The sequence below is a fragment of the Nannobrachium achirus genome (genome assembly GCF_963921795.1).
Source record: "Nannobrachium achirus genome assembly, chromosome: 14".
NCBI lineage: Eukaryota > Metazoa > Chordata > Actinopteri > Myctophiformes > Myctophidae > Nannobrachium > Nannobrachium achirus.
The window spans coordinates 30210854-30232447 of NC_137821.1; the positions used below are offsets into that span (position 1 = coordinate 30210854).

Below are 21594 nucleotides of genomic sequence, written 5' to 3' on the forward strand. Positions count from 1 at the left end.
ATTTGAGTTATGGCACTGTTTGTGTTGTGACAGAGAGCTTCACTTCATGGTGTCTGTCCAGCTACGGTATGATGGATGGCACTTTGAGGCTTATGACCACTTTGTACAGACTGTTGATAAAAACCTTTGTATAAAATTGCTACTGAAAGGAAGACTTGAATTGATAACAAATATGAGAGCAGAATGTAGGAATGTGTATTTAAGTACAAACAACTTGCAAATAAAGTACTGTGGGACTATTACAATGAAAAACGAGCACTGACAATGGTGTCACTTGCCTTCTTTGTGTACGGTATGTAAGTGTGTATCTGTGGGGTGCGGGGGTCTGGTTGTGTGCTACACAGCATGTGCTCATTCAAACTATTTTTAGGATATCCCTCTAGAATCTCCGAAGAATAGTAATGGAACAAACTATCACAAATAATTACATTATCTATGACATTCAGCTACAGTCAGTTTGAACATGATTACCATTTCAAATTGACATTTATGTCCTCAAATGTTCTTAATGTGGGTCTACATTTCAAGCTTATCGTTGTCTCATCAAAATTGCTATTCTGCCATTGAAATTCAGCTTCTCCTAAACTTTGATACTTTATCACAGCTTTATCAAATTTAGCTCATGAATGCAAGATAATAGAAGAATAACAAACTATTTTTGCAAAGGGTTTCTGAGATGAGTTCTACTTAGTTAGATGAAGTGTTCTTAAATAAGCCAATTTTATAGCTCAGATTACTTAACAGTAGTGAATTCAAGACACGTGAGGCGGATAGCTGGTTTATCTGTAGATTCTGTAGATTAGTCTGGCTCCTGGATTAGTAATCTGGATTACATCCACTTTAATGGATGAGAAAATGTTGTGTAGATAACTAAGTAAGCATATACTTAAAGGGGATTCAGCCATAACATTGAACAGTCAAGGAATGTTGTTCTTTTTATATTTTCTTTTACGATATTATATGGTTTATGTTAGGCTTAGGTTTGAGTAATGTTATATAATACATTTCAATGTGACATTAAGGTTTTTTAGGCAGATGCAGTATATTGAATTCCAATATAATTTTACATTTTCTAATGTTTTCCTTTTCTTTAGTAACAACCCCTTGAACTAGCAGGCCTCCCCTTTCTGATTGAAAACTCTCAAAAGGCTACAACTGTTTCTGTATCAGTAACAGTCACGCACTTATTTGGGGACACTCATTTAATTCCCAAACACTGAATGCCATGGCGGAAAAACAAATTAACCTTTCAAATTAACTTTCAATTCCTTGTCCATGTCATTCCATATACAAGGAATGAATAGGCTTAAATCAAGTGACAGATGTAATGGATTGGGAGAAGCTGCCTATGTGTGGTATGATGAAGAGTGGCCGTCTGTCAGGTTTGTGAAGAGCAGATGGGTAAAGCGTCTAATGAGGGTAAAACTGAGTTAAGATGACAGCGGCAAACGCTAATAAAGACGAAGGGGGAAAAGGGTCACAGATCACTACCAGTATCACATTACACATGTGCACATGTAGAGATGCATTCAGGAGAAGGAAATACATATGGAGAATATTTAGAGGGCCAGCTAGTGGCTGAAATATCAAACATTGACCTGTTTGGAATTTCACAGGCCTACTAGTGCCATGAAACTGTTGTGTAGGCTACAGCAGTGGTTCTCAACCTTTTTCCTTTTCAGGCCGCGCGACCCCCCATACTGCTAGTCTGTGGGCTGTGGCTGGGTCAGTTGTGGGGCGCAGTAGTCAGGACACAACGGACGCAGGCAACGGCCTGGCAGAGATAATTATGTCTAGATACGACTGAGGAAACCTTTACATACCTCAGCCTAAGCATCAGCACCACTGTTAACTTCAACCAAGCTGTAAACATGAGAGACCTGGCTGACACAAAGGAAAGAAGGGCTTTTTATGACGTCAAAAGGAACCCCGAATTGGATATTTAGTGGCCATGGGCTTGAGCCACTATTGTATCTGTACCTTTTATTATTCTTCCGCCATTTTCAATGTATGACATACTTTGTTGTGAAAATAGCCGGTCTACAATCTCACAACTTTTCGGATAGCAACGTGTTGTGAGCTTGTAGATCAGCTATTTGCGCTAATTTAGCTCCCTCGGAGACATCACATTTCTATTTTGGGTCTCAGGCTAAAAGGCTTTCAATGGTCTAAAGAAGTGTGGCAGTCTGTGAATATGAAGGTCATCATGGGTTCGATTCCAGTCTCAGGCCCTGGTTTGAGGTGTCCATGAATGGTGCTCTTGACCCCTAGCCCCTTTTCGACTGCAGTTTTAGCACCACACCACACCACACCACACCGCACCACATAAAAATATCTACATTTTCCTTTACACAAAAGTACCCCTATCGGTAAGAAACAAATTGACCCTTTTAACTGTGATTATAATACATAATCAATTTGTATTACAACTATCCTAATTATAATGCACTATAATGGATTATAACTGTGATTATAATACATTATAAAGTATTAATGTATTACTATGATAATTATAATATAGATTATAATAGTGGTTATAACACAATAGAATCTATTATCATGTATTAAAACTATATCCAGGTGGTCTAAATGAAAAGCCAGTGAGTGATCAGTCATTATAGCCCATTTTCCACTGGCCCAACTCCACACCACTCCACACCACACCGCCCACTTGTGCCAGGTTTTCCACTACAAGGACCTGGGTAGAGTGGTGTGAAAGTGGTACTAAACAGGGTACTAAAAAGTATCCACTCTAGAGTAGGTCTGAGCTAGGCCAAATAGGGCCAAACACTTCATAATGACTGATCACTCGCTGACTTTTCATTTAGACCACCAGGATATAGTTGTAATACATGATAATAGATTCTATTGTGTTATAACCACTATTATAATCTATTATAGTGTATTTTAATTATCATAGTAATACATTAATACTTTATAATGTATTATAATCACAGTTATAATCCATTACAGTGCATTATAATTAGGATAGTTGTAATACAAATTTATATTGATTTATAATCACAGTTAAAAGGGTCAATTTGTTTCTTACCGATAGGGGTACTTTTTTGTAATGGAAAATGTAGATATTTGTATGTGGTGCGGTGTGGTGTGGTGTAGTGTGGTGTGGTGTGGTGCTAAAACTGCAGTCGAAAAGGGGCTTTTGATGTGTTTGGCCCTGTGTGGCCTAGCTCAGACCTACTCTAGAGTGGATACTTTTTAGTGGTGTGGAGTGGTGTGGAGTTGGGCCAGTGGAAAAGGGGCTTAATAATTGTTCCCCTGGCCCTGAGTGCTAAATATGACCACCTTTTAGCTGGGTCAAGCTGAAAAGTAGCTGTCCCTGTTGGTATTATCATATATGTATTGTATACGGTCTTCATAAACAAAAACAGTACCCTGACATGTAAAAACGAAATGGTAACGCTACAATGTGTAGCTTATTTCATATTATGTGGTACACTGACATCCACTGTCGGAGTCTACTGAGACTAGACTAGAGCAACCACATATTGTCACCACGGTGATAAGTGTAAGCATATTTAGAATATTACATTCCATCTGTGTTGTCTAGAAATATGAGATCGTTGCAACGGTAGTTGTGAAATTCTCTCAAACTCACTCTAGACAAAGTGGCTTTGAAGTGAATGAATTTCTTTGATTTCTTTTCCCACTTGTGCTTTTCCTGCTTGGCCATTTTATTGCTGCTTGCAGCAATATATCAATTTAAAGCTGGCATGCTAATAATATAATTGGAATGCTATTTGGCCTTGAACAGCAAACACAGTGACAGAATACCTGAGACCACTGGGGCTGATCCAAACTAAAGAAATCCTTGACTACAGTATGTTTCAGAGTCAGACAGCATAGCCTTGCCACTGACTCCCAAGAGAATATGTAAACAGCTGCACTTTTTAAATACCAGCCAACTATGCCAAGACATCAGACACATACTTCCCAAAGATTACAAAAACCTAAAAAGAGTTTGAAAACCTACCTTTAAATATTTTTTTAGCAAGATTTGCATAATTGTGTATTGTATTTGTTTGCCTAGTTAATTGTATCTGCTATAACTGATTGCAATGTTGTATGTTACACAGCTGTTTGTGTGTGTGTGTGTGTGTGTGTGTGTGTGTGTGTGTGTGTGTGTGTGTGTGTGTGTGTGCGCGCGTGCGTGCATGTGTGTGTGTGTGGGAGAGAGAGAGAGAGAGAGAGAGAGAGAGAGAGAGAGAGAGAGAGAGAGAAAGAGAGAGAGGGCAGTAGCTATATCAATAGCTCTATCATATGATAGACTAAAGAGTAGACAGGGCAAGCTACAAGCTACTGCTAGGTCTTAATGTTTACATGTTGAAAGTCCAGATCCGGCCCCCTGTGATGCCAGGTGGAGTGGGGGAGGGGAAGGGTGCTCAACCGGTTGGAGAAAGCCAGTGGCAAATCAGCAGAGCCCCTTGTCACTGACCAACGGTAACAAAAGAACACTGATAGATAGTCAGTCAGCCTCCTTGGCCATGTATATCATTCCAGGACATACCATTGTTAATCACTGCAGGATATATGGCCACATTTTGTCCCCTCCCACCAAGCTTCTGCTTGTTATTTATGTGTATCTATCTCTACTTGGGAATAGTTCTTGTGATGCAAATCCTTCTCTCAGTGGGCTTGTCTATTATTAAAAGCTTTTAAAGAGAGCAATTTCCTGGCTGAATGCCAGGCTCAAAGTCCTGTTGCCAAGGAAACAAGAATCTGCTCTCTCGCTTAGCTCCCCCTCCCTCCCCTGTGGGTTATATTTCAAACCAGTTTTCACAGCAATCTCTTGCACTGACATGTGTTGCCTTTCAGCTTAAAAGCTTTTTGAGCTGCCAGTGCAGAGCGAGGGAGAGGGGCAGAGAGAACATGGGAGTGGCTAGGAGAGGGAGAGGGAGGGAAAATGGAGGGCCTGCTTCACCGTTGCCGGGGCAACTTGACATCATGGTGACGAAAACCCACACTAAAAGCTTTTAAGCAGATCCCTCTCCTGCCGTAGGCCCCATTTTGAGTTCTCTTTCAGCTAAGCTCAGAGGGGGAGGGTGCACACAACGCCTGTTTTCAGAGATCTCTGTCTCTCCCTGCAGAGCCCCAGAGACCTTAGCACAGGAAAGGGCTTTCAAACTCAACCACTAACCTTCTATTTTTGTTAGCAAAGCAAGTAGAGGGGCCAGAAAAGCATTTCAAAATGGCTTCAGAGAACAGTTTCAGCTATCTAGTGCCAGGCCACAGTGAAAAACACAGACGGGCCCGGAATTGGACCGACAGCGAAATGAAGGCCCTACTTTACGTGTGGGAGGAGCACCATGTGGACCTGAAAATGAGCAAGAGGAACGCTAAGGTGTATGAGAAGATGTCCCAGAGGTTCTTTGAGCTGACCGGAGAACAGCGACACAAAGAAGAGATCAAGATGAAAATCACAAACATGTCTTTCCAGTACAGGCAAGTGTTTGGTGGATTTGACAATTCATGCAGAATTGTGGCATTTTGGGCATACTGTAATTTCTAACTCCAAAGACTCAGCTTTTACTTTTATAAACCTTTGGTGACAGCTTTCTTATTCTGACAGGAAATTAAAATGCACCTCCGGGGAGAGTGGAGAGGTACCCGACTGGCCGTATTTCAAGCCTATCGAGAAGATTCTATCCAAGCCTATGGAGAATGGGATGGTTAACTCCTTTGAGTTTCAGGCCTCCACTGCTGGCTCCTCCTCTACCTCCCATGTTGCTGCAGAGGGCATGATGGGGTTTATGCCGGAGTACACAGGCTCCTCTGATGAGGTGGAGATGAAACAAGAAATGGATGATGACTTCATGTTGAGCTCGGACAGCGTGCACACGCTTGACTCCAGGTATTAGACACTAGATTTGTTGTTTGATTTGAGGGAGGGGCTGGGTGTATTATAGACCCCACCCCTCCCATACAAAAACAAACTGTTGTTAGTTACTGATAATAACAGGTTAATGGTGGCAGTGCCACTCTGGGTTCTGAGTCATGGCATACATCCACCTAATGGTTGAAATACAAGTAGGCCGATAGTTAGGTACATTTTGTAGTGAGATTCATACTCTATCTAGTAGGATTATACATTTTAAGCCACTTTATCCCTAGACAATTATTGTTGGGCTCCTCCATCATCACTAAACAGTTTTAACAATAAATTAATTGGTTGTGGAACCGCGTCAGATTCGGTCCTTAGTTCTTGTAGGTTTGTGAGAGACTTCATATTAAAAAGCCTGTTTGACTTTGACATAGTGCCCCACAAGACAGGCTCTAATCATCTGATGTGGCTAGTCGATGATGTCAAACAAAGAAAGATTAAGTTCGTACACTATCCATTCAGGTCCATTTTGAAATATTTATTTTGTAGTACCTGAGTGGGCTGAGCGACGTTTTTAGCCCACTGCTTTTCTTCAGACTATGATATCAGTCATCGGTACCGTGACATCAGTCACTTCCATTTAGGCAAAGTTTCAGCTCAATCCGACCTTCTAAAAAGTAGAAAAATAAATTGAGCGGTGCTCACTTCACATGGTATCAAACACGACACACATGCATATCTCCTTGTATGGGCTGTTCTGTCCGTAACATTATGATGTCAGTGAGTCTGCGTACTCTATGACATTAGTCCACTCAGTGGGTTTTTGGAACTAGCCGTGGACACACAGACAAACGCTCGCCTCCTAGGAGCCACCCTGTAAAAGAATATTCTCTTGACAGCTCCCACCCTAGTCCAGCCAAGAGGAAGCGTGCCTCTGGCATCAAACAGCTGTCCTTGAAGAGGAAGAAGCTGAAGGTGATGCAGGCCATGCTGCAGGAGCAGAAGAGGGTGAGCCACGCTATGGAGGAGACGTGCCGGGAGGTCCGCAGGTAGGGCTGTCAAGATTATGACATTTTACATGACGATTGTCACTCAAATAATTGCGATTAATAACGATTTAATTGTGTTTCTGTCGTTTACAATTACATTTCTGTTTGGCTTGTAGGCTTTGAAGTTGCACATGGCAGATATATGACACATAAACCTAAATTGCTGACACATTGACAACTTTATACTTTAAAAAGAACATTGATAGTGGAAATAGCCGATCTACAAGCTTACAACGCATCGCGATGTGTTGTGAGCTTGTAGATCTGTAAATACAGCATATGGAAACGATTGTGACAAAAGAATTAGACGATTATGTAATAATTGTGACAGGCCTATCCGCAGGGCCATGCACCAGCAGAATCTCCTCCAAGTCCAGTGTCTGCAGCTCCAGGAGCGCATGATGAACCTCCTGGAGAAGATGATCCAGCCGCCCCCTGCACCGTCAACAACGTGGGGACCCCCGAGTGGGGTCAAAGACACTGGAAAGGGCTGAAGGCTCACTGGCTGGCCTCGACCAAAACACCCTTGCACGAGAAGTGGAATATGTTTGATCCAAATTTGAGATTAATGTTCAAACTTGTTATACAGTGTTATTAGGCCTAGATATGTATGTCTGATCGGTGCAGAGTGTGTTGAGTGAGGCGGGACAGACAAATGCTTGTTGATACATATCCACTTGGAACCCTCACTAACATACCCATCTCTCCACACTCTACGGGCACGTACCTTTTAGGCGAAGCCCGAACTGGCGAAGTGGGGAAATGTCCGATACCGTAGCGATCTGGCGAACGTCTTCTGGACAGGGCGTTTATCGTGCGCTTGCCCAGGCCTTACGGCCTGGGCATAAATATAACGATTGCATTCACCACGGCTTCGTAACTCGCGCGGCGCTCCGCCGGCCGCGCGGCCCTGGCCCGCTCTTCGCGGCCACTCGCGCCTGCGGCGCTCGGGGGCGAAGAGCAGGACCAAGGTCCGCTGGCCTTCGCGCCGCTTGCAGTGTCGTGGACAATCGATTCGCCAGATCGCTACGGTAGGAGACAAATCCCCACTTCGCCAGTTCGGGCTTCGCCAGAACAGGACTTTCCCCACTCTACTCTAAGAACTAGGCTTAGACTGTTAATTTAACTCTGTTAACTCTGTTAGTGTAAAATCAACACAAGTTACCCAACCTAAGCTGCTATTCATGTGTAGGGCCTATGTATGTATATTTCTAGTATTTCTATTAGTATTTCTGGTGATTCGGAATACCTCTTACCACATGAGACCTAGTGTACCTATTTTGGGGCAGACATTGAATGAACAGTCAACTGGGTCCGAGGGTTAGGGTTAAGCTATTTTAAGCTTTCAAATAAGTTGCTATTATTATCCTCTATGACTCTGAATTAATGACCATTCAGTATTGCTGTCTGTCACTAGCCTGGCTTGGCCAGACTATATACTAATGCAGCTAACTAACTGCAGTATATACAAATCGTTTTAACAAGAGTGGATTGTCTAGCTGCGCTAGGCTAGTCTGTCACAAGAGACCATTAACTACAGTTCAATATTAACTAAAATGTGTCATCAAGAATTATTTTCTAGTAATGATGGAAATATTCTGCAAAGGAACTGATTACATAAAACTCATTTGGATATAAATTTCAATTCAGTTGCTCACTACACTCATTGGACTGTCATAGGCCATAAAGATTACACTGTAGGCTAAAGTTGAGGGGCCTATCCTTTTCCTATTCATATGATCACACAATCATCACACATCGATGGCAGAAGCTGTTACACTTGATTCACATATCTATAAAGACCTGAGCTGCTTTTTTTAAATTATACACAGAGCTGAAGTAACTGTAACCTATATTGGTTTGCCTTAATCGCCTATGTTTCAGCATCCTTTGCTCATTGTGAACAGTGTAATAATCCAAAGAGTGTTTACATTTGCACTCTGTAATTCACTGCATAGGTCTACAACCTCTTTTCCAATTATTGATTTGACATCCAGCATTTATTAAATACATTATATTGGCCTAATATCATTTCGCTCCAAGCCTGGAATATTACTGAAGTCCTGTGTTGAAGTAAATCATTTTCTGAATTCAACAATCATTTTGGCCTTAAACCAATAATGTAGGCATATCTGATCTGTGATGTATATAGCTTCATATAGTGAATGAGTGAAATAGGATAAAGTGGAAGCTGATTACCACCTATAATAATCTGTTTATCAGATTATAAGAATGCTCAATTGACTTTAAGAGAAACAAAGCAGCGCCTTCCTTATGCACAAACAAGACATTTTTGTCCATGCCACATGTGAATTCCTAAAGTATAAAGTTAATGTTATTCACCTTGGCATTGAATAAAGTGAAACTGACTGTTCCATTGTGTTTATTTAAACTGTGCACGTGTAATAAATCCATCAGCATCATGTGACTATTGTGTCCCTGTTGCGACCGTTGCAGCCCTTTGGTCCAATAAAGTCCATTGTCTTTTTTCCAAACCGTTGTTAAACATTGAGCTCTGTGACTGTCCCAGCCTGGAAGACAACCATATGGGAAGGGAGCACAATGAATCGAATAGAGCAAATAGGCTACACATAGCAGGTAATATAGTGTTATATGGTTGTAGCCTTGTATCTTAATAGTTTAACTGGAATTTAATTTGCCATTGAAATCTATTTTGTAATTTATTTTGACCCTCAACACAAGCCTATCGGTTTGGGATTTGGGGAATAGTTCTTAAAGTGCAGATCCTACCCCGGTTCATTGTTATGTTTCAGTTGGTTGCCAGCGGTCAGGATCTTGGTAGGCTATTATGTAACTCTGGCAACGTTTCGTTTATATTTAACCGCAAAAGGCGTGCATGGGTCGTGCATGTCATTGTAAACAGACAATGTTTTGCCTGTCATGTGTGGTTAACCACAACCAATAGAAATGCTTTCCGTGTTTGAATATCGAATATGACACACGTGTTTGATTGGCGAGCAGCGGAGACCACGTGGTCCGGAGACGTTAGGTGTCATGGTTACTATGAAAGACGCTTTGTATTAATCCACGGGTCACCCCAGCAGTGTGGAGGAGGTGCAGCAGTGCCATATGGACCACAGCATTACGGACACTGGGGACATTTTTAAATGCTAAACTTGTAAGCACATATTTTAGCACCAGTCCAGCCCTATGGTTTAGCCCGGTTGTGACTGTACTGGGGGGAAAAAAGTATTAAGACTTCTCCCGGGACTTTACCGAACTCGTGAAGGTAAACATACATTTCCAGAGATTTTATTTAACTTAGTTGTTCGTCGCGAGTTACTTGCGCGAACCGTGTTTTTTTTTATTATTATTTGTACTTTAAATGGACTCATTGTAGCTACACTTGATATTATAGCCTGTGCCCTGTAATAATTAATGCCAATATGTTAAATATTCAACAAGTAATTGAAATTATCAGACAGTGTATGACAGGGTTAAACACAACACAAGTTCATAACTGAAAACAGTAGGTCTTGGGAGGAGCAGAGATTTGTGTTCTTGAGTAGGCTTGGGTTAGAGGGGCCAGCTGGTCTGTTTTGGGCAGTGAGTGGGTTGAGAGGGACGGACCAGCGGCCTCATTTACAAGCTGCCAGAGGGGCTTTGTGCTTCTCTGTTAAATCACATTATTTATTTATTTCAAAAGCACAGTAGCTTGACTTGGGGTAAATAAGGATTTACGCCTTTACCGGTATGTCTGTAAGAGGAATTGGAGTTAACCACATAAGCCCTATATATATTTATTGTATGATAAAGAGAACATAATTGCTGTTCTACAAGCTCCCAGATTGTAGATCTATTTTTAAACGTTTTTTTAATGTTGAATAATAAACATCATCATGACACAACTCAGAAAGGCAGATTTTCTAAAGTTTCTAAACTGCAGCTTGTTTCTCTCTTTGTCTCTACTGTGATGCATTTAGGATGACAACAATGCATTTGCATTGGCAATGAGAAGACACTCAAGTGTTACTGTTCCCACCAACACACTCTGGAATTGTGCAAACGCCCCTGGCAAAGATGAGGATGCTGGGACAGCCTGAGGGCGCAAGGAGGCGTTTGGATTTAAACCTCGCCGGCGAGTTCAAGGCAGTCGAGGTCGTCCGTGGTCGGACAGGATATGGCTTTACCATTTCGGGACATGGGCCCTGCGTGTTGAGTGGCATCCTAGAAGGGAGCCCCGCCGAGCAGGTGGGACTTAAACAAGGCGATCACATCATGTCTGTCAATGGAACCGACATGTCCACGGCAACGCATGAGGCTGTGGTGCAGCTCATTGGCACCTGCAAAGGGCTGTTGCAGTTGACTGTGCAAGTTAAAGACCAGACGATGGATAACACCATCCTTAGTAATGCAGAATTTGGAATCAGTGACAGACATGGACTTTTCCAGAAGGTGGGACTTTTCCGCACCATTTCGGACCATTCCGGTCACTCATCCTCTAACTCGGGCCACGGAAAGGAAGCCAAGCCGAGGCCAGTGTCCGAGCCTGACCTGTCCCACTGGTCGCGGAACTGGAACGCCGAAGTCAAACTGTCAAAGGATGAAACTGTCCAGGTGGAGGATACAGACTCTGTTTTCTTCACAGATCCGGAAGAGCTGAATCCAGATTGGAGTATTCTGAACATGACCATGGTGGTGGGCTACTTGAGCTCCACAGAACTGACCTTGAATACGGCAGAGTCGGATGAGGTCTGCTTACAGGCCATCCGTGAGCGGATACGACAGTTGGGCACCGAGCAGGACACTCACACCCTCGTGACAATGAAGATCATGTTTGACTGCGTGCGTCTCTGTGACGATGCAGGAGCAGTTCTGGCTGCCCTCCCTGCTGAGAACCTGGTCCTGGGGGCAGTGTGCGCTGAGGACAGCCGCTTCTTCTGCCTGGTCACCACAGCGCATGTCTCCGGTGGCTGTGTGCCGGAGGACGGCCCTCTGAGGACGTCCTGTCACGTTTTCTACATCGACCCCGAGTTGGCGAAACACGGTGATCACCTGGGCATTGCCGGGCGCTTCAGCTTTGAGTGCACCCCGGACCCGGATGCCGTGGGATGCCTGGAGTTTCCCCACACGCCCCAGGATGTCCTCCATTTCGTGTCTGTCCTGTACAGCAACTTGGGGGAGGCTGTGGAGAGGCTCAGAGTCAAGCTTGACGTTGAAGCCCACCAGCAGGCAGAGGAGAACGGCAGTGGCAAGCAGGGCAGTGCCAGCAGCAATGTAGACAGCGGGATTGGCAACTCCTCCCCCCCTGAGGAGAGAGCTGACAGGGATTTCCCTACTGCCCCAAGACCCCAACCTGGGGGGCACCTCCCCAGCTGCCCATGGGATTATCCTCTGACTGAAGACCTTGGCCCGGCAATCCTTGGCCAGGATGGACAAATCTTTGCTATTAATCCCAAGGGCAGTATCAGCACACATTCCCTTTCAGAGTCTTTACCCGGCCCAGACTCACTGACAAGCCTCTATGGAGGCCCCCCACCCAGGCTTGAGTTTCAATTCAAGCCCCCGCCACCACCTCCACCTTTGGGTAAAAAGCAGAACTTCTTGGGAGGGCCTCTAAGAAATAGCCAGAAGTGGTTCTCTAAGGCAAAGCGGCCTAGAGGCCGCAACGGAGATGCAGATTCTCTAGGAGTATCCAGTACCAACTGGTCCAGTTCTTGCACTAGTGTCCTACCACCGGCCATGAGCCAGATCCCTTCGGATCGATACCGGTCAGCAGAATCTTTAATGTTTCGTTCCAGAGAAGAATGGACCAACAGATTCCAAGGAGAACAGAGTGGAAAGTTGCACAATAACAAAGTCAGTACTCAACTATTTTTATACATACCATTTTCACTGTTATCCTGGCCACTCTGAGAATAGAACATCTGTTTCTGTGCTTCAGTTCACTTTAATGTTCTGCCGCAGGAAGTATTTATGGTCACTGGGTTTTGAGTTTCCAGACCGTGAAAAGGGTATTAAGGCTTGTTTTTGGGGACACCTATATGAAACACAATACTGCCATTTCAACATTCAGTGAGATCAGAAGGCACCTGTTGTATGTCAGTGATGCCATTTTCATATAGGAGAGTGTTGTTCTCTACAATGACCACAAGATGTCCCTGTGTTGCTATCTAGTGCTGATAAAATTCATCTCTGTCTGAGAAATGCCAAATGGTAGCTTTCTCTATCAGATGGATGACAGTGTCTCTTATAGATTTGGAAAATGTCTGTAGAATAGCTTTCTTATTACGTCTGTTTAAGCTGAAATGCATACAAATGTTTATTTTTATGTATACATTCTTAGTACAGTTGACCTTCTATTCTAACATTTATTTGTTGTTGAAATCACATGAGTGGAATATTTGTAATTAGTTGGCGTCATCTCAGTCTCTGTTCAGGCGTATTGGAAACAATCTGCTGCCTGTGTTCATATAAGTAAGAATGAGTCATGAGTATGTCCCCAGCATGTGCTCATCTATAACGGTGACAATCTTGCACAGGATGCTGAGCTAATTACTGGGTCTAGCCCATGTGATGCAGTGATAATTATGTTCTATTCTTTATTCTTGCTGAAAACATTAGGCTTAGATTCTTCATCATAATTATAAAGATGTTAGGGATTGTGAAGTAAAAGATAACCATCCCAGCCTTGTGGTGTGCTGTGGAGAAAAACATAAAGTGTATATAAATTGTATATTTTTCCTTTTTTCTTCTTCTCTAAAGAAGTTTATGGATAAGGGGTAAGGCACCGACCAAATAGGGCCCTTGGTATCAAATACGTTTTTCACTTTTGCACCATCTTTGCGCCTCCTCCCCCCACCCCTACACGCCCCAAAATGTGTGAGTTTGACATCATGCAATCTCATTGGCTAATAACCCTTTTGACCTAACAACACCAACCTCCCAACTAAACGTAACCATCTCTTACCTAACCTTTTTGTGCAATGCATTGTGGGTATACTCATGGAGCACTACCAAAAATGTATATCTATCTAATAATAATGCATGTAGTACAGGTTGAACACATCTGGATCAATCCTCTCAACAACACTTTTCTCTCTGGAATCTCCAACAGGGCTCCAGGTTTTGGGGCGTGGGCGCTAGCCACGCCTCTGGGCGGAGTGGGCGCCGTTCCTCTAAGCGTCTCAGCCTAGCGCGATCATTGGACGACCTTGAGGTAGGTACAGTGTCTTTAACTCGACAGAGATTTAAAGGACCTATTGTTCTGTTGTTCACAACACAATGCATTGTAAACTTGTAGATCTGCTATTTTTGGAAAATGCTTTACAATGACGTGCCCAAGACAGGGAAGGTTAAAAACATCAGTTACACGAATGCCGATAATAATGGCTGATTTATCAGTGTGGACGATGTATCAGTTTAGCTCAAATTCAGTTTGACAAATTTGGACATTTGGCCCAAGCATCCCCCCTTCTTGTTCTGTTCCACTCTCAGCACTTTACTAACCTTTCATTTCCGTTGCCTTGAATTCTGTAGTCGGTGCCACACTTGCGGCAAGGGGTGGCTCACAAAGTGGTCTTTGTGTGGGCCAGAGGCATGGCCCTGTTTGTTTGGCCTTGCTAATGAGCACTGCTGTGCTGAGTGACTGAATTACATGCTCACATTCTCTCATATTAGTGGCCCCTCTATTATTCTCTCTCTCTCGCTCTCTCTCGCTCTCTCTCTCTCTCTCTCTCTCTCTCTCTCTCTCTCTCTCTCTCTCTCTCTATTTCTCTCTCACATCATAAGAACACACACACAAAGAGAAAGACTGAAGGCAAGACATCCATGTCAATTGTTGCTTTTAAAAAGTCTTTACAATGTTGGGAATGTTGGACAATTTTGTGTGAATATTATTTCACATTTCATGAATTCATAATCTCAAAAACCACATAAGATCAATAAATAGTATCTTGATATGAGATGCACAGGGAAGTCAGTCACTGTCAGTTACACTGTCAGAAGCCCATCTTGTTTCATACTATGCATATAGTCATATTGCCAATCTTGCTGTGAAAACCAAACATATGTCCATTGTTTTTTTTAACGGCAGTCCTTATCATCAGACCGTGATCTGTCTGTCCATCCGTCCATCCATCACTCTGCTTGAGTTGGCATCCATAATTGCAGCTTGCTGCTATATTTGTTTATTATTTCTGTCCATGGATTGAGCTATACAGTTTGCATTTATGGTTGAACATTAAACATCCGTGATTATGATGATTCATGTGGTGACATTTACCCTCACATTGACAAAGATTACATGGGTTCGGATGCTGGAATGCTTTGTAATCTGAGCAATTTATCTTGTCTTGTTTATTCTGGTTCAAATAGTTTTTAAGATTTAGTTGATCTTAAAATGAAAATGTTTGTTTTAGGCATAAAAAAAACAAAGCCTGCTCCTTGATGGTTACCATTAAATAATTTAGATAAGTTGCATTGTGAGCAATGCTCCGGTTTTTAATGTCAAACAGAAGACTTATGAATTGTCCTGACCCTTTTACCATGAAAAGAAGGGTCTTGAGGCCACAAATGAAGCTTTCCAATGTTTTTATCCTCCGTTATTTTTGGACACTTGTTTGATGGCATCAAAGTACCACCAGACTCATGCTTCTCATTGTGTGTAGAACCCCTATAGCTACTCAAACCGTATCCAAATAAAGCCATAATTTACCCCTTCACAAGTCGTGGTAGTCCTATACATTTCAGGTAATAATGTGGCAGCGAGTGTTTTATGGTTGCCCAAAGGCCATTAGGCCCTCACCTATCAGTATCCACCCCTCCCCTTCCCGACTCTTATTTCAAGGGCTGAGCTTCACCTTGGGTTCACAGCCAGAGATCCGAAAAATGTACATCGTTTAAAATTCTCTCAGACCAAGATCGATAACATTAGCAGGTAATGACTCATGGCACAGGTTTTGTGGTTTATGAAGAGTTGCGCTAGCAGTGTAATATCGTTATAAGCATATAAAGGAATGGTGCAAATATTAGACCTGCTTCACAAAGGTAATAACATTGATTGTGGGTGTATGTATTTCATTTATGTGTTAGTTACTTTGCCAGCATGGACCACTCCTGAACACACAGAAACACACAAATGAGACTTGTCTAAAATCGCTGCTCGCAGAAACAGGTCAATTTGCAGCCTTTGCCATGTACAGATTGCACTCTCTCACTTTTGTATTGTGGTGAAGGGTCTTTTTCACTTCTCTCATCAAGTTTGTCTGTATCAGAGAAGTGTGATGATAAGCTCCCGGTAAACGTGAGCATCTGGACTCACAAGGATACCGTGGGACGTGTTTAGGGTCCACCAGCCAGACCCCTGGCCTGCGGATAACCCCAGGATGTGGCCTCACTGCCTGATATAGGGAACGAAGGGAAGCCAAGAAGAAAACGCATGTGTCCTGTGGTGTTACATGGCCAGTGGTGTGTGTCTAAAACAGCCAGCTTGTTATTTTCCCTCCACATTATGAAGGCTGTGACACACAGTTAACTCTGCAGCTTACATGCCAAGCCAGAGCTATACAATCTCAAATTGTCGCTTTGTTTGTGTTTGTGTTTGTTTTGTTTTCTGCTTCAACAGAGGAAGAAACTCTACCACGTGATTCTGTGTAGTATTGGTGTGTGTTTTATGCAAGTTCGTTTTCTCTGTCATTGCTGCGGCGCTGCTGATGCGACAGGAGCGTGCTTGATGTTGCGCACAGAGCCTTTTGTTGTCAGATCCCCTTATGTTTGGTCACATTGAAGAATGTGACACTTTGTGTTGCCCTCTTTTATTTCTGCACAGAGCTTGTCAGAGCGCTGATGCTCGTTCTGCCCCCGCATCCCCTCTCATCACAGGCTCGCTGCCTCCTCTTGGGAGAGCTCGGCAGATGACACTGTATGTGCAAACATAGAAACCTCTGAGGAACGACACGACACCCTTGGCAAACTATTCTGACTGTATTTTCTAGAGCCCCCGCTGCACTGCACCGGCCGGGGTCTTGGATATGGTGACAATACGCCTCGGTTTGGCCGGGATTGTCCCCGATTTCAAGCTGTGTCCCAAATTCTGACAGTGGTTCTTTCAAATTCTTTCAGTGGTTGATGTTTATCATGTTCTGTGTTCATTCATGTACCGTATATGCTCAAACCTGAACCTTGAAGTCTGAATTCAACACTTATGACGGATAAGTGCATATACATGTGCACATGCGTAAACGTGCATACTGTAAATGGTCGAGCATGAACGTATGCATTCATGTAAGCGTCAAGGTTTGGGAGGCTGAAAATATGGTATCCCTCCATAGTCTTGGTCTACCGTATACAAGGGCATTGGTTAATCCTTGCAATAGGTGTTCATGTAAGCTGTGATTTGGTTTCTGTCAGGTGGACAGGGGGAATCGAGAGCGCCATCTCTGATTCCACAACTGCATGGTTTCCATTCCCCTCCTAGGTGTGCGGAGGCATTAAGCAGTTGTCTTTGCACACCCGCGGCTAAGAGATATACTATGTGGGCGTATCAGTAACTAAGGCGGAATGAAGATGGAGGGAGGGAGGAGGTTAGAGAGGAGAGAAAGGGAGGGAGCTCACACAGCAGAGAATGAGTGAGAGCCAGGGCGGGCAAGCCAGAGGGAGGGAGAGGAAGCGGCTGCAGGGAGAGGGAGCTTTTGAACTCCCAGTAGCTGTCAGGATCTTCATCTCTCCTGCACGCTCCTTTCTCCTCCTACCCTCCTACCTCCTCTCCGCCTCGTTCTGAGCTTGCGCTCTGTTCCTCTCAACTGCGAAAAACACACAGACAATCACTGTGCACCACAGAGCACAGTCGGATGGACCCGTTTACACACACCAGGCGTGTGGAGCATCGCTGAGGACGAGCCAAGCGCACGCACAGCACCATACATGGAACAAACTTTAACTCTCAACTCTGTAAGTCTCGTGGTTAAATTCCTATGGGGCTGTTAAGTATGACATCATTTTGTAGGCAGAGGAGAATTTCTGCCCCCAGTTTCCGTGAATCTTTTTACTATTTTTACTATTTACACATTTTCTTCTCTTTGTTGTTGAAAGGAAAGTGTTAGAATTATACTTTAGTCGTTATTTTTTAGTTGTTGTTTTTTGAAATAGCAAGGGACAGAAAATGCTCTGGGGGCAGATTCTCCTCTGCCTACAAAATGATGTCACGGCTTAAAAGCCCCATAGAGGGGGGTTCTTTCCACAACATTTGTAATTTTGCCTTTAATTCATTCTTCCTTTACTCGAGTGATGCCATCTTTATGTGTATTTATGATGTCCTTTCTGCAACGGCTACTTTTCCATCTTTGGGCTCTTTGTGGCTCCTGTTGTAGAGACTGTGCCGTACAGTGGTTAGCTTGTGTGGTTTGTCAGAGGAATGTTTTGCCCAGTGCCAACTGATCTCCCATGCGCTGCATGACACACTGTGCTGCTGTATAGTATACAGCAAAGATACAGTGAAGCTTCAATGTCAGGATGCACAGTGGCTCCCAATTAAGATGCACATACCAAAAGAGTCTTTGTGAAGTGGGCTGTGATGGCTCTTGTCATCCGTCCATCAGGAGTTAAGTTACGGTTGCGCGGCTCACACAGTTACTGAATAAGCTGCATTCTGTTGGGCTCACTCTGCAAGTGACCCATTTCAAAATGAATTGACGCGGTTGAGGAGAGTTGTGTTTGTGTGTAGCGTCCACAAATGGAGATTGTGGATTTTTGTCGTCAAATGGGATCAAGGCCCCCAGTCAACGCTCAGAGATATGGGATGTTATTTTCAGGTAGCTGTGTAGTAGACTGACTTAACAGACAAGTATAGTTTTGCTCTGCCCCTCTCGGATTCCTATAGGCCTATTCTATCCATTCCTTGTTGTGCATCACCACACAGCTCAAACATTTCCCCTCCCTCAAATAACCATTGGTGACTTATGTGCCTTGTTGTTTGTGCTACACAGACATCGTTGTATTGTTTTTAAGGATCATAATCTAGATGGCAGCAAACACTGCCTTTACAGTGAAGCACATTTTTCACTTGGTCTTATTTTTTTAATGTATTTTTAGGGTATGCATTCCATGCTTTCATGTTTGATGTGGAGGGTTGTGACTTGAGGAGATGAGCTGGAACGGTGTATTCTTGGGGGATTAGCGGCACAGGCAAGAGAACACTTTTATCTTGCTGTCATCACAGGGTTGGCTCGGGTGTGGGTGGACAGTTGTGTTTCTGAAACGTCCTTAGGCTAACATTATAGGATGCAAAGAGCAAGCAGTTTGGCATTTTATAATTGTGTTCATTATGATTTTTCCCCCTCCTGCTACAGAGCCTTTTTTCTCCCTCTTTTCTTTTTTTCAATTGCAATTAAAGAGGCTGGTTTGGGCTCCCAGCCCACCAGCTGGGGGAAAAAAAGTACATTAACAGAGTAAAACTTTATATGAAGTTAGTTGATTGGTCAGCTGCTCGGGGTACGAATACATAACCGCCAATAACCAGTTGACCAGATGTGGCTGTGGTTGCTGAGCTTGCCGTTTGACCAAACTATAACCACGGAAAATACCTCTGCCCGGCAGCCACTTCTATCCAGAGACTGGCAAGTTGGAGTCTTTGCCATGTGTGTTGGTTTTGTTATATGTACCACTGGTACATATATATATATAGGCTAAGTACCACAGTACACTGGATGATGTAGTCACAGTCGCTTATGACACCAGCTACCAACAAGGGGCTGCCCATTAATGCGTAACATCATGACACACTGGGTTATATTGTTATTTCGCTATAGGGCATGCAGGGCCATGCCAGACTTTCGAATCGGACCTAAAAAACAAAATGTCTTGCAACTGAATCACACCTAAAATCTAAACACACGCTGTTTACCTTCCTTATCCGTGCTATTATTAAATTCCGCTGCTTCACTGAAAGTGAATGCGGCCAGGACTGTGCAGAGGTTACTCAACAAGGAACGGCGCAGAACTGCCAAACTGCTTTATCACCTCCAGGGAACAGTTTGGGCACGTCTGAGACACTGTGGGCTGCATGCCACATTTAACACTGTAACGCACACCTGCAGATGGAGCCATGTTCAGGCATGATTTCTCCATGACATTGAGTTAAAGGTACTGACTCTTTTTAAACTAATGTGGGCTCCAGTCAGGCTACACTGTAAATTCTGGAGTGTTGATTGAACTCTCAGAGTTTTTACTGTGTAGGAGAGCGAGTGTGGTTGGTATTATTTTGGCCTTGTCTTTGGCACAGCAGCGCACTGTAAGACCCTGCCAAGGTCTCGTCTCCTTCGTACCGTGGAAGTCGTAAACATGGCTATTTGAGGGGGCAGCCAAGTTATTCCCCCATCACTGTGGCGAGGGATTGATAATATACTGAGCTTTGCTCTGGCAGCCTAAACACTAACTTTCCCTAGCCGAGCTATTTCTCGAACCTTTCCACAAGATACTGAACAACAATGGCATACAGAATAGTATTTATTATAGTATGTATTTTTGCACTAAGTATATGCCGACCTACTTGCTGTAGGTTGACTGTAGTCTTTTTTTGTATTCATGATCTGATCCAGTATCCATCGTATCATTATTTCTAAAGACACCAAAGGTAAAGGGTGTAGGGTGACCTGAAATGCAAATGATGGAAAGGTGGATTCTTCTGCCAGTTATTATGTGCAGTTATTTTCACACTTTGGCTGACCTCAACTAAAGAAGTTCTTAGTTGACTAATTAATCATAGGCCAATGCTGGCCAAGGCTGTGTACATGTAAGCCTTTTCATGTTGGCGAGGTTGAGAACTGAACATTCTAATGTTAATTTCACAATGTTGGCCTATATTAAAGGGTTATAGCGTTTCCAAGAGATGTACTGATAATTCTCAAGAAAACATCCATTCACTATGGGAATAAAACATCAGCTGACAAAGTCGTGTCTGACGAAGACCAAACCAAACGATGAATCAATAATTTTACTATGCCACTAATATTCCACACACGCCAGAGTGGTTGGTAGATGAATGCAGGGATAAGCAACGAAAATATTATCAAGTTAAATGAAACATCATGAATTGGGCTTGTGTAAATATGGCCATCTAACTTCCTTCCATACATAGATTCAAAGTAATCCATTTTCTTCCCTTCTGAAGCATCTATTTTTGACTCCTGTGAGAGTCGCCCTGAACTTATTCCTGCCAAATACATACCCGTGGGGACTAAATGGCATCCCTTAGCCCCTATTGCCCAGGGGGCTGAATTTAACCCCCATCCCTATGAGTACCAATCCCACCCAGCCAGCTTAGGTTCCCACTTCCCAGTATGACAAGAAGGATTAGGCACCAGACCATAAGGTCATGCAGGAGACTCAGGACGATGTGGGGGAAGTGGCTGAAGGTGACTAGTTCATTTGGAGAGCTACCGTCTGCCCTGTTTGTTCCACATCCTGAAAGAGATGTTCACTGTTAACAACTAGGCCTGTCACCACAGAAATGTAATTTGTATTTACATAATGTTACAATGCCAAAAACGAAATTCAATCATCAATCGCAATCATTTGTGTGACGACTAATCATCAAGTAAAATTTCAGCCCCAATAACAACTGGCGCCGTCGCGTTACAGCAAAACCACCCAACAAACTCGTTGGGTTTCCAACAGTGCAGCTTCATGTGGAGCCCTCTCTTTTTCTCTCTTTAAAGTTATTTTGGTGGAGCAAGGGGGAAAAAT

General features: G+C 43.3%; 2 protein-coding genes across 2 annotated transcripts in view; both read left to right on the top strand.

Moving 5' to 3' along the window:
• Positions 1–4860: 4860 nt before the first annotated feature.
• On the top strand, positions 4861–8961 carry msantd1 (Myb/SANT-like DNA-binding domain containing 1). The gene is made up of 5 exons (XM_080741210.1): positions 4861–5467; positions 5595–5872; positions 6742–6891; positions 7235–7614; positions 7993–8961. Exons 1-4 carry the CDS (start codon positions 5210–5212, stop codon positions 7383–7385), a joined length of 837 nt encoding a protein of 278 aa, XP_080597336.1. The 5' UTR covers positions 4861–5209; the 3' UTR covers positions 7386–7614; positions 7993–8961.
• A 1971-nt stretch (positions 8962–10932) lies between these two features.
• Positions 10933–21594, top strand: part of rgs12a (regulator of G protein signaling 12a) — a gene marked incomplete at both ends in the record, with an annotated part of 53750 nt that continues 43088 nt past the window's right edge. Inside the window, 3 exon segments of the mRNA XM_080741203.1 lie at positions 10933–12705; positions 12707–12715; positions 13970–14071. Of these exon segments, the coding sequence (XP_080597329.1) occupies positions 10933–12705; positions 12707–12715; positions 13970–14071 (1884 nt within the window).

What these genes read in the sequence shown, in the direction of transcription:
- msantd1 (XM_080741210.1), top strand. Translation starts at nt 5,210, where the DNA reads ATGGCTTCAGAGAACAGTTTCAGCTATCTAGTGCCAGGCCACAGTGAA. An exon ending in TGTCTTTCCAGTACAGGCAA is followed by an intron (nt 5,468 to 5,594) that starts GTGTTTGGTGGA and finishes TCTGACAGGAAA; the next exon opens with TTAAAATGCACCTCCGGGGA. An exon ending in GTGCACACGCTTGACTCCAG is followed by an intron (nt 5,873 to 6,741) that starts GTATTAGACACT and finishes TTCTCTTGACAG; the next exon opens with CTCCCACCCTAGTCCAGCCA.